This window comes from Rousettus aegyptiacus, unplaced genomic scaffold (assembly GCF_014176215.1).
Source record: "Rousettus aegyptiacus isolate mRouAeg1 unplaced genomic scaffold, mRouAeg1.p scaffold_m13_p_3, whole genome shotgun sequence".
Taxonomy (NCBI): Eukaryota; Metazoa; Chordata; class Mammalia; order Chiroptera; family Pteropodidae; genus Rousettus; species Rousettus aegyptiacus.
Window position 1 is genome coordinate 99278464 of NW_023416306.1, and position 14081 is coordinate 99292544.

The 14081-nt window shown below is 34.3% G+C and overlaps 1 protein-coding gene across 7 annotated transcripts in view; it reads right to left on the reverse strand.

The window, feature by feature from the left end:
* The window catches only part of NUBPL (nucleotide binding protein like), a 274966-nt gene that overhangs the window by 113526 nt on the left and 147359 nt on the right, over nt 1-14081 (reverse strand). The window contains exon 11 of one of the 7 annotated variants that reach the window (XM_016123643.2): nt 12220-14081. The exons of the other annotated variants lie outside the window; for them this stretch is intronic. Coding sequence (XP_015979129.2) covers nt 14019-14081 — 63 coding nt within the window. The 3' untranslated portion in view covers nt 12220-14018. Of the gene's footprint in view, nt 1-12219 lie in introns of those variants that run through there. 7 annotated transcript variants of the gene reach the window in all.

Genomic DNA, 14081 nt, shown 5'->3' on the forward strand with positions numbered 1-14081 from the left:
GCTCCACCTAAAGGATGCCCTGAAACCCCACTTCCTCCAACTTGCAGCCCCATGCAAGCCACATTGGGCCCCACACAACAAGCCACATCCTCAGCAAGTCAGGTGCTCCTTGCTGAGACTCATACTAAAGAAGGGAGCTGGCCTTGGTTTCTACTGTGGCCTTTTGAGGCAACTATAAGCAGAGCATCTGTGGATTGCTTGCTGAATCTTAACAGGTGGCCCTCAGAGGGGCAGAGACTTGGGATAAATTTGGCCTGAAGCTGAACCCCTCTCAGGACTGTGCCACTGGACACCTACTTCACAAATTCACACTAATAAGACCGGGAAACTGAGGAGCATTGCTTAGCACATAGAAACAGACACAGAAAGGTAGCCAAAATGGGAAGACAAAGAAGCAGAACCCATATGAGAGAACAGAACAGAGATCCAGATATAATGGAGTCAAGTGACCTAACGGATACAGAGTTCAAAACACTGATTCTAAAAATGCTCAATGAACTTTTGGGAAGTGTAGATAAATTTAGTGAGAACTTCAACAAAGAGATAAAAACCATAAAATGGAAATGGAAATTATAAAAGGGAGCCAGTCTGAAATAAAGAATACATTATCTGAGATGAGAAGTATATTAAATGGAATTAAACAAAGGAATAAACAAAGTGAATAAAGAAGAGGATGGAATGACCTATATAGAGAATGGGAAAGCCAAGGACACTCAATCAGAATGGCAAGAGATAAAGTGTCAAGACTATAAAATAATTTAAGGAGCATATGGGACACTATTAAGGGTCCAAATATTTGTCTGGTTGGCATAACTGAAGAAAATCAAGATGTCGAACAGCTGTTTGAAGAAATAATGTTGGAAAACTTCCCTAACCTGGTGAAGGAAATGGACATAAAACCCCAGGAAGCTCAGAGAATTCCAGAAATCAGGGATCCAAAGAGGCCCACACCAAGACACATCATAATTAAAATGCCAAAGGTTACATACAAAGAAAGAATATTAAAAGCAGCAAGAGAGAAACAGATAGTTACTTATAAGGGAACACCCATAACACTGGCAGCTGATTTCTCAAAAGAGACTGTGTAGGACAGAAGGGCTTGGCAAAAAAATATTTGACAGGATGAAGACTCACGATCTACACCCAAGAATAATTTATCCAGCAAAACTATCATTTAGAGTTGAAGGACAGAAAAAGGGCTTCCCAGACAAAAATAAGCTAAAGGAATTTATCACCATCAAGCCAGTATTACAGGTAAGGTTGGAGGGACGTCTTTAAGAAAAAAAAATATGTATCAAAAACAGGAATAAAGAATGGTAACAACTACATTCCTATCATTGAGTACCTCAAATGGAAAAAAATTAAGTGCTCCAACTAAAAGATAAAATGGCTAAAAGAATAAGAAAACAAGACCTCTACAAGTGCAAAGGGGACAGAAAAAGATATTGTTTTAATGGACCTAGAAGGTATTTAAGTCAGACAGAGAAAGATAAACACTATATAATTTCACTTATATGCAGAATCTAAGGAATAAAAAGAACAAATTAATCAGACTCACAAATATAGTGGACAATTTGGTGATGGACAGAGGGGAGGGAGGTTGGGGGGCTGGGAGAATGGGGGAAAGGGTTAAAGAAGTACAAATTAGTAGCTGATGGACGGTCACGGGGATTAGAAGCATGGTATAGGGAATGCAGTTAGCATTAATATGCTGGCTAGGTGGAGGATCAGGGGAGGAAGAGAGCAATTGGGGGGATCATTTTATGAAATATATATATGTCTAACCAAGGTACTGCATACTTGAAACTAATTTTTCAAAAAGAATAAATCCTACACTTATTTTCTGCCTTAAAAGTACTTTTTCTTAGAATATCCAGTTAAGAGGGTATTTTTGGCATTGCAACACAGGATACATTAGTAGGCAAATGTTTTTATAATTTCACCAAAGACTTAGCAATTAAGTCCTTCTCAGGATGAAAGGTCAAAATTATTAGAGTAAATCAGGAAGAACTTCAGATTGTGTAGACATTTCTCCTTTTGTGGCTTTAATGCAAAAGGAGATTCCACAAAATCTTCTGAAGACCATCTACCTGTGTTGTGACATTTCATGACCACACCTGGAATTTAAGAGGTCATTAATAGGGTAATAAAATCAATTACATTTAGTAGATTAAAAATGTAGTTTTAAATGATTTTTTAGACTATTGGGTTTTGGCAACAGTAACTAGGCAGAATTAACTGTTTAATCATTTACAGTGTCAAAATAGATCCTTCCCTTTATGCTCTTCCAGCTCTTTCCTCCAGCCTTGGTTCCCTCGTGGCTATGTTCCTGCGATGGTCTTCCAGCTGGTCTCCTCAATTTCCCTGGTTTTGCTATTGAATGCCCCTCCTTTGCACCCTTACCCCAACACTGCTGCCACCTTGCTTCCTACAGATGGCTGGATCAAGCTTTTAAAAATATGGTTTCTGTAAGTCACTTACAAAGTCAAGAACTTAGGAGAGCCAGATTCTTAGTAACCTAACTGCAATAGTTGACACATATATACACAAATATGTGTGTGTGTTTTAATGCAAATTGTAGCATTCCACACACACTATTTCTTTGAACAATATAACCCAGTGATCATTCCATTTCAGAACCTTTGGGTTTTATTCTGCTTCATTCTCCTTTAAGAGCTGCATTATACTCCATTGTATGGATATTCTACGATTTACCTAACAAGCCTCTGTGGAGGGGAAATGATGGGTTGAGTAAGGAGAAGAAGGAAAGAAATTAATTTTTTCTTCAAATCAAAGGTTATATTTCTCTAAATTACGCTTGTATTTTATACATGCAAAAGAATATGCATAGGAGAGTTAAGAAACAAAACAATACCCACAACCCCACCCACCCTCCCAACTTAAAAAAAAAAACAAAAAAAACCTAGTTTACCAATACTGTATTTACCTTTGCCTGCCTCATCCCTGTCTCTCACCTTAAAAGTAACTCTTATCTGATTTTAACATTTATCATTCCCATAGGTTTTTAAGAAATTTTATCACATGTTTATATGGCTAAATCATATATTAGTTGGTGTTGCTTGTTTGCAGCTTTATAAAATGGCATTGCTGTAAATAGTCTTTGCAATGGCATTGCTGAAATAGGCTCCCTGTACTATTAACAGTTTTCTGTAACTGGTCATTTTCACATATTATGTTCTTAAGATTCACCCATTTGAAAAAGTACCTGTAGTTCATTCATTATTGCTACTACATAATATTCCATGGTGTGACTATACTATAACAAACTTATCCATTCTTCTGCCAGGCATTTGGGTTATTTGCAGGTTTTTGCTACTCTGAACAGTGCTGCCATGAACATTTTTATGTGTCTTCTGGTGTACACATGCAAGAAGTCCTCTAGAAAATACCAGAACAGAGTAGTAAGTTATGACTGCAATATTATAATGAAGTGCTCTCCAAAGTGGCTATTTACCATTTTATCAGCAAAGTCTAAAATGATTCCCTTCCAACACTTGGTTTATAAGACTCCTTAATTTTACAATCCAATGAGTATAAATGGCATCTCATTGGTTTTGATTTGCATTTTCCTGATTACTTCTGGGATTGAGCTTCTTTTCTTATGTTTATTGGCCATTCATGTTTCCTCTTCTGTGAAATGACTGTTTTGTTTCTATTGCCTAGTTTCCAATTAAGTCATCCTTTTTTTTCTTACATATTGATCTGTAGGAGTCCTTGAATCATTCAGAATAACTAGTTAAAGGTGCTGCAATATGCTCTCAGTTTATAGCTTATCTCCTAAATTTCTATGTCTTTTACTGAACAGACATTCTTAATTTTAATGTAGCTAAGTTTATCAATCTTTATTTTATGAGTAGTGCCTTTTGTATCTTGTTTAAGAAAATCACAAAGATCCTACATTTTCTTCAAGATTTTATAATTTTACCTTTAAAATTGATTTTTATATGGCATGAGGTAGGGATCTGTGTGTGTGTTTTTTTTCCGTAACGATAAACAATTTCCCCAGCACTGTTTCCCAGTGATCTGCAATATCCATTTTATCATAAATCAAGTGTTTAGATATACACGGCCTGTTTCTAGGCTCTCTTTTCTTAATTTTCTTTCCTTATATTAACTCCAAACTATCTTAATTACTATAAATTTATAGTATGTCTTGATATCTGGTAGAGCAAGTTGCCTTCCTCTTCCCCTTCCTCTTCCTGCTGATTTTTCTTCCTCCTCGGGTGTTTTTCAGTTATTATTGGATCTTTGCTCTTCATATGAATTTTTAAATCAGTTTATTGGGCTCTATTAAAAGGGAGGATTATTTTTCATGGAATGCCTTTTTATACCTTCAAAATTTTGTCTAGAAGACACATATTGCAAATAAAAAATACTTAAAAATAATCTTGATGGGCTGTTTGTTGTGTCATGGTCAAATTGCCTTTCATTGCATTTAAGGCCCTCTGGAATCTGATCAGTTTTTTCCACCCCATTAATCATTACCTTCAAATATGAAACTGCGTCTCTAAGTAGGCTAGTTTACAATAGCTCCTCCATATAGACCATATATGGCCCACTTATACTTGCCTATTTCTTTGCTCATATTACTTCCTTCTATTTAACCACCTATTCACCAAACCTGATTTCAGATCTTTCTCCAATGCACTTCTCTAAAACTACTAAGTACTTGAAGTCAGAGTTTGGCTGTTATTAGTTTTAAGTTTTATTTGCTGACAGTTTGGTGTCCTCAATTTTAAGTATGAGCTCCATAGAGGCAAGTACGAAATGGAAAAGAGTTGAAATATTTTTGAAGAAACATAAAATCCATATTAAATGGATTTTAGATTAATCACTATTGCCAACTTTTGGGTCCAATCACAATAAGGCCTTTTAGCTCACATATGTTGACTTTCTTTTATACTTGATCTAGGTGAGTAACTATGATTAATGAACTACAAAAGAAAGCTAGTGCTTCATGGAATTTATTTGCAAGGGACTTTTACAACATAATTCAAAAATATCTTTATCAGCAGAGACAGTCTAATAACATGTTCTCATGGTGGTTTACAACATATCTGTATAGTTCTCCATCAGAAGAGATGATAAGGAAACAAGTATGTGAACCATAATTAAATCTATTAGGCACGGTGTGAGAAATAATGTTTAAATAATAGTTCGACAGCTGCCAACACCCAACATCTTCTTCGAAATGTTTTTTAATACTTGAAATAGATATAGTTGAAGAGAACTTATTGTTCCTAGCTTATTTCTCAATTAAAATAATAAAAAATAGAAATTGCTACTGCTTGATATATTAAGTTTATAAAAGACAACTGATGTTTATTGTAAAGGCCCAAACTAACCTGCAGTATAAAAATTATCAATGGCATAGGGTATAAATGAGCTGAAACAAAAACTAATAACTATAGAACTTTAAAATGTCTATAAAAGATTAAAAATAATAAACAGCAGGAAAGTAGTTTGAAAAAAATTTCAAATATATAAACACTTTTGTCATTTTTTTACTAAAGGATATTCTTTTTTATTAAGCATCTTTTATATTTTAAGCAAGTTATCTGTTATTATAAACCTGATATTCCCAAGAATAAAAGTCAGCTACTTTTCAATTAATAAATTGAAAGTATGGCAGATCAATATTTATATAGTCATTCAATTTCAGAGTTTAACAAGGTTTTTAAAGCACCGATATGCTTTACACTGAAGATTGGGTTTAAATATTACTTAAATAAGTGTTTCCGATTAAGAAAGTGGTCTATGACCAAGCTCTATTGTCACTATACTCTATAAAAACTTTAAGCCAAATTACCTAAAATAGTTTTAAATGTGAAAAAAAAAATGTTGCTTTAGACACACAATAGGATGTGGCAGAAGAAAAGAAAGCAAATCGTTGAATTGATTATCCTCAAGTTTCAACCTGAACTCCAAACGTCAGTAGTCACTCTAGCACGAGGAAGAGAGAATGCTCATCTAGTTTTCAATATTTACCTTAAAAAAATGGGACTTTGAAAAAGGGATTTGAAAATAACCATATGGAAATTGCAACATTTCAGGCATTTAAAAATGGTTATCTTCTCATAAAAATACAATTCTTATAAAAAGTATAATTCGGTATCAGAAAGCAATTCATTCATGCATTATTATTTTTAAAGCTTTGTTGAAGTATAACTTCACAATACATATACAATAAACTGCATATATTTAAACTGTACAATTTGATGAATTTTGGCCTCTGTATATACCTGTGAAACCTTCACCATAATCAGGTTAATGAACATTTCTATCACTTCCCAGAGTATCCTTATTCCCTTTTTAATCTATCCCTCTGTCCATATCCTTTCTCCCCCAATACTCATTTCCAGGCAACCACTGATTTACTGTGCCAAGTAGTTAAGGATACAGCTTCTAGCATTGTATATAAATAGAGTTTTACGAGTTGTACCTTTTGTCTTCCTCTTTCACTCAGTATTATTGTTTTAAGATTTATTCATATTATTGCATCAATAATTCATATTATTGTATCTATTGTATAGATATAGCAAATTTGGCTTATCCATTTACTTTTTAGTGGATATTCAAGTTGTTTTTATTATAAACAAAGCTGCTAAGAATATTTGTACATGTCTCCATGTGGATACAAGTTTTGCTTCCTTTGAGTAAATATCTAGGAGCAGAAAAGTTAGATAGCATGGTAAGTGCATTTTTAACTTTTAGAATGTGCCAGACTGTTTTTCAAATGTAAATGTACTGTTTTACATTCCCACCAACAGTGTACAGAGAGTTGGAAAGTTGAGGTGGATCCACATCACCACCAACAGTCAGAGTGGTCAATCTTTTACTGTAGCCATTTAGTGGTATCTCATTGTGGGTGTTTTGTTTGTTTGTTTTGTTTTTGCATTTCCCTAATGACTAAAGATGTTGAGCATTTCTCATGTTATTTTTAATGGTATCTCTTCTTTGGCCAAGTCTCTAGTAACATCTTTTGCCTATTTCAAATTGAGATATTTGTCTGCTGATTAATGGGTTGTAAGAATTTTTTTATATAGTTTAGATACAAATTCTTTGTCAGATATGTTTTACAAATGTTTCCTCCAAGTCTATAAACTACCTTTTAATTTTCTTAACTTTGATTTTCAAACAGCTGTTTTAATTTTAATGAAGTACAATTTATCAAATTTTTCTTTTATAGTTTTATAGTGATTTTCTGTGCCCTATTTAAAAATTCTTTGCCTAACTCAAGATCGTGAAGATTTTCTCCTCTAAATTTTCCTTCCTGACATTTTTCATAATTTTTGATTTTGCATTTAGGTATATGATTCATTTTGATCTCATTTTTGTAGATGTGTAAGGTCTAAGGCAAGATTAATTTCTTTGCAAAAAGATGTCTAATTCTTCAAGCATGATTGCTGAAAAGATGATCTATTCCTCACTGAATTGCTTTGACATCTTTGTTGAAAATCAAGTTATCATATCTGTACATGTCTATTTCTGAACTCACTGTTGTTTCATGGATCTATATGTCTATCTTTACACAAACACCACACTGTCTTGATTACTGCGGCTTTATAATAAGTCTTAAAAGCAGATAGTATAAGTGCTTTGACTTTAACCTTTTTTCAAAACTGTTTTGGCTATTCTATACCCTCTTTATTTCCATATAAATTTCAGAATCAAGTTGTCAATTTCAACAAAAGAGTCTCCTTGGATTTTGATTGGGATTGCACTGGATATAGATCAATTTGGGGAGAACGGATATCTAAACAATATTGAGTCTTCCAAACTACAAACATGGTTATCTCTCACTATTTGTATAAGTTTTCTTTCATTTCTTTATTAGTGTTTCATTTTTGTCAGATAACAGATCTTGCACACACATTATTAGATTTGTATTTAAACATTTTGTTTTTTGTTTTATTATAAATTGTACTATTTTCATTTCAATTTCCAATTGTTCATTGTTTGTATATAAGAATAAAATTCATTTGTGTACATTGACTTTGCATACTGCAACTCTATTAAATTCACTTACTATTTCTAGTTACTTTTTTAAAATATATATTTGAGGGCCTTTTCTCCACACTCTAGTTGCCTTTGAATGGAGATAGTTTTATTTCTCGCTTTCTAATCTGTATGCTTTTCTTTTTTATTCCACTAAGACCTTCAGTATGATATTAAAAAAAAGTGGTGAACTTGGTCAACCATTCCTTGTTCCCAGTCTTAGGAGGAAAGCAGTCGGTTTTTCACCATTAGTTATGATGTTAGCTGTAGATATTTTGCAGATGATTTTTATTGGGTTGAAAGAGTTGTGTTTTATTCCTACTTTGCTAATTTTTGTCATAAGTATTGAATTTTGTCATGTGCTTTTTTTTGGTATCTATTAAGATAAACATATGGTTTTTCTTCCTTAGTTTGTCCTTCTTCAGTATGTTTCTTGTTTAATCTGCTGTGTACATTGATTGATTGTCAAATGTTGAAGCAATCTTGCATTTCCAGGATAATGACCTCTTGGTCACCATGTATTATCCTTTTTATATAATGCTGGATTCAATTAAATATTATTTTGCCAAGTATTTCTGTATCTGTGTTCATGAGGAATATTGGTCTGTAGTCTTCTTGTACTGTTTGGTTTGGGTAGCAGGATAATTCTGGCTGCAAAAAATGAGTTGAGAGTGCTCCCTCTTCTTCTATTTTCTAGAAAAGTTTATGCAGAACTGGCATTTTTCTTAAATGTTAGATAGTTTTTGCCACTGATAGCATCTGGGGCTGGAATTTACTTCATTAATTCATCATTACAAATTGCATTTCTTTATCTTCAGTACACCATTGGCTTTGAATCCTTCTGGTATTATCTTGTGTGTAAGTTTAAGGATGGGTTGCCAAAGGATATTTTTTTTTCCTATTCCATACTTAGTTTTTGACCTTCTCTATTCACATTATTATTTCCTTCTCCAGCAGTAGACTGCTGTTGCTTCATACACAGTGCTTGCTAGCTTGCATTAGGGGTTCTCTGTTGTATTGGTCCAGCCTCAGCTTTAGGCAAACCCTGTGTCCCTTAGTCTTGGCAATTGGGCTTTCTCATTGGTCCCACTCCTCACCTCTCCCAGAATAAGATATCTTTAATGTCCTGAGGCTACGATGGCTTCCTGTTCCTCCATCTGAAATAGAGGGTTTTTCTATTTTCTCTAGCCCAGTCATAATGGGTCTTCATCTGAGGACAAGGTTTGCTGCTCCCTCCCACCCCAACTGTTTGTCCTGCATGGAAGAAAGGTCAGGGAAGGCTTTGTGTTTTTCTCACCAAGGCAGCTGCTTTCCTCCACCAGGCCTGTACCACTAAGGAAGACTTTTTCCAGTTCCCTGCCCCGTGCTCAATTATTCTCTTATCACCAGTGAGGTCCACCAGAAAAGCCTATGAGTAAATGCAAAAGCCCCTTCTGTTAGAAGGATCAGGGTTTCTAGATTCTGTTATCTCGCTCAGTTTTTAGCAATTTGTTAAAATTTTTCACTGAATTTTTACCCTTTTGTAGGGAGCTTGACAGCTATTCTTTGTTCTGCCAAAGGTAAGGTAATGCTTGCATCCTATCTCTCCTTAGAGGTCTGACTTTCCTTACATTTCAGGATAGTTGAATGAACTATAACTTAGGTTCTTCTGTCGGTTTAAGAAAAGATATGATTTTATAGATTATACAATTTGTTCCTGTTCTATGGATGGGTATGATACTCTTTCCAGTCTTCTCCATCCTAAGCAAAATTGAAACTCTCTAGTAGTTTGTTATTTTTGAACTTTACACACTGCCTCTAACATTATATAGAAATGCAAAAAAATTGAGAATTGCCAAAACATTCTTGAAGAACAATAGGTGATGATAAACAAGACAGTGAGTTATTGTTGCAAAGACACACAAGTAAATTAATGGAACAGAATAGAAAGTCCAGAAACAGACCTATAAAAACACAGACATGTAATCTATAACAAAGGTGGTACTGCAGAGTAGTAGAGGAAATAACAGTCTTAGTAGTACTGGGACAATTAGATATTCATAAGAAAAAAAACTTAAAGTCAACCTCACCTAATAACCAAAAAAACACTTCCAAGTGGGTTATAGAACTAAATGTAAATGATAAAAAATTCTATAACTTCTAGAAGCTGATATAGGATAATGTGTTCATAACTTTGGGGCACTGCACAAAAATTAATAATCGTAAAAAAGAATAAATTTGAATACATTAAAATTAAGATCCTTTGTTTACTAAAAGACACTATTAATACAGTAATAGACAAGTTATAGAGTGGGAAAGATATCTGCAACACATAAAACAGTCAAGGGTCCATAACAAGAATAGAAAAATATACATATTCTCCAGCAACACAATAGAAAAATGGGCAAGATATTTGACTGTCACGACACGAAAGAGGATATCTAATTAGTCAATAAATGCATATAAAGGTGATCAAATTCATTTGTAATCAGGAAATGCAAGTTAAAACCACAATGAGATAGCACTAAACAACAAGTAATTCTACTCTCAGAAATAACTCGACAGAAATTCAAGCACATAAACACCAAATATATATATATATATATATATATGTATACACACACACATATATATATGTACAAGAATTTTCAGAACAGCATTATTTATAATAGTAAAATGTTGAAATCAATCCAAATATCCACCTACAGTGGAATGGATAAGTTGGGTATTCAAACAATGGAATGTTCTATAGCAAAGAATATGAACAAATTGCAACTATATGCAACAAGAGACATGGATCTCAGAAACATAATATAGAACAAAAGCGGTCAACATGGAACAAGATACAAGCGGCTAATATGGAATAAAATACTGTATAATTCCATTTAATATAAATTTTTAAAAAATAGACAAAACTATAATGCTTAAGGGAACAAGCTTAGGTGTTAAAACATCAGCATGTGGTTAACTCTATAAAGGAAAAAGGGGATAGTGATTGTGAAGGAAAACACAGGGGCTCCTGGGATGCTTCTTAACCTGGTTGGTAGTGACGTGGATGCTCACTTTGTAGGTAATTAACTGACCTGTATATCTATGTCTTCTGTGCTTGGCTGTCTGTGTATGTAGTATACTTCATAATAACCTTTCTCACATTTCCCCAAAATATCTTGTGGTCACTAGTGAACTTATTTATTTATTTATTTATTTATTTATTTATTTATTTATTTACTAGAGGTGCTTCAAATATACTCTTTGGTTCTAATTTTGTAGGATTCTAGGAAAGTATTTTGTGTTTTCAGGGAGTGTGGTTGGGGGGTTTCTTCCCCTGTTTGGAAGTGAGTGGCACAGAATTCAGGTAAAGGTAAAAAATACGTAAGCTGTATTACTGATCAAAAGCAGGGTCAGAGGATAGGTGACCACAGTGGGTTCTGAATACCCTACCCCTAAATTAGATGGACTTGCCATCCAAGTCTGAAGCAGAGATGGACAACTTCAGGTTTCCCTGTTGCCTGCCTCAGAAAACTCAGGATTTGGCTGAAATCAAAGAAATGTAGACAGGAAGGTATTTACTGGTAAGATGAGTCACTCCTTCTTTCCTGGAATAGCGCGGCTTAGGGAGCTTGCCTTTCCCTCCTGGATAGCGAAATGGAAATTCTCTACGCTCTATGAAAATGTGAAGAATGAGGAATAAATATTACCCCTAACAACAGGCAGAATAGCTGTGCTTGACAGTATGTCTTTGAAGTCAGCTCTCTGAAGCTTAGCAAAGGCTGCCATGGGCAAAATTTTAGAATAAGCTTCATTCTGCAGTTAGAGAGACTTTCCCTTCTATCACTTCTGAACCTGTGTATCTACTCCAACCACTGCTTTTTCAGTGGCTTTCCTGGAAATGTCTGCAAAGACGAGGAGGTAAGGGAAAAGGAGAAGAGAGTAGGTGATTATATATGTAAATCTTCATGTATTTATGAACAAAGACTATCTTTCTCATTTCTCCATCAGATATATTAAATAATGACATACGACTTTAAGAGCCTGGAGCTGATTCAAATCATTCTTTTTTCAGGTAAAGTTTAAGTACTTGCTTTTTGGTATTTAGAAGTGCTCAATGATTATCTATACTGGCCTACCCTGAAAAGGCAATAAAAACACTAATAAATATCTACAACTTAAAGTCATTATTTCCTTCTCAGAGTGATGAATGATGATTACGCGTGTCCACAATTACTTCTATTCATGATTTTAATTAGCACAGATAATTTTTTCCAGGACATTCAGTTCAGACATACAGCATATTTTTTTTTAGATTAAACTTTTATTTTTATTTTGAAATAATTGTAGATCCACATGCAGTTGTAAAAAAAATAATGCAGAGAGATTCCATTGTACTCTTTACCCGATTTCCTCCAATGGTAATATCTTGCAAAACTACAGTACAATATCACAACCACAATATTGACATTGATACAGTCATGATACAGAACATTTCCATTCACAAGGATCCCTTGTGTTGTCCTTTTATAGATATACACAGTCCCCACCCTCCACAACTCCCTCCCTAACTCCTGGAAACCATTAGTTTATTCTCCATTTCTATAGTTTTGTCATTTCAAGAATGTCATATAAATGGAATCATCTGGTACATAACCTTTTGAAATTAGCTTTTTAATTCAGTGTAATTCTCTGGAATATATCCAGGTTATAGCATTTATCCACAGTTTCTTCTTTTTTATTGCTGAGTAGTATTCCATAGTATGGATATAAGACAGATTGTTTAACCATTCACCCACCAAAAAATTCTGGTTTGTTTTGGCTATTACAATATTAAAGTTGCTATAAACAACCATGTATAGTCTTTTATGGGAACATAAGTGTGAAAACACGTTTATAATGCTGTGTAACTCTGCCTAATTTTCTGGCTGTTTACAGAAGAAAAGACATCAAGGCAGTTGCCAAAGGTCATAGGTCACTTCCCTATAACTGAGGATTAATTAACGACTCTTATTAGTACTTGATACCTGACCTTGAGAAGCCCTTGACTCTCTCCCTGAGCCTTAATTAGACAAGACACATGTTTTTCAAAGTGTATGCTTTGAAAAATGAACGCCATGAAATGCTCCTACAAAGGGGTAGAGTAGAGAGAGGGGATTTCAGGAGTTTGAGGAAATGCTGAATACTACATTCCTCTTTTAAAATAAACAAATGCCCTTTGGTTACAAAAGGAAGGATCCAGTATCCAACTGCCAAAGTTTAAATTCCAGCTCTATCTCTTCTAAAATAGTAACCTTCAGCAAGACACTACCTCAGTTTCCTCATCTGTAAAATGGAGATAAATAACAACAGCACCCCACTCATACAAATGGAACATTAACTATAAGGATACCAGAAAACACATGATAAATGTTAGCTATTATTACCATCATAATGGAAATCATCAAAATCATGATCTTATTAAAAATACATATGTCCAGGCCTCACTGCTGGAGATTCACATTCATTAAGTCTAGGGTAGAGTCTTGTCTAGATGAAGAAGCAGAGGTTTAATCTACAGTAAGACTATGTCCAAGACAGTACTAGAGGCAGGATTCAAACTCAGACCAAACTGCCTGAGGGAGGGGTGTCACACTTATGTCTTTACATGAATTTAGTAAATACTTTAAATGACGAGCTCTGCAGTCCTTCAAGAAGAGTGCTGTTCTCTCCTCAACTGAAGGTTGGGCTTGTAATATAAATTCATGATTCCTCAAGGGGTAGATTAATAAAATAAGATGCAGTTCTGTGCAGTTGGCACACATCGGCTTTCAAAAAAAATCATAAATGTAGCAGTAGTAACGACATGTAAAAATTTTATTTGCAAGACATTGCTTAGCAAATCAAATCTGAGAATAAGACATTATTTCCTTGGAAATACAAGAAAATAGCTATGATTGCTATCATTTCTGTAGTTTTTACCACCACACTGCTGATTTCCAAGGGTCTTCTTATTGTTAAGCAACATGTACATTTCCAGTACACTTAGGGAATCACTGCAGAGGTGGTGGCAATCTTCTTACCACTTCTGCAGCTATCCTCAGGTAAGCTTTGGC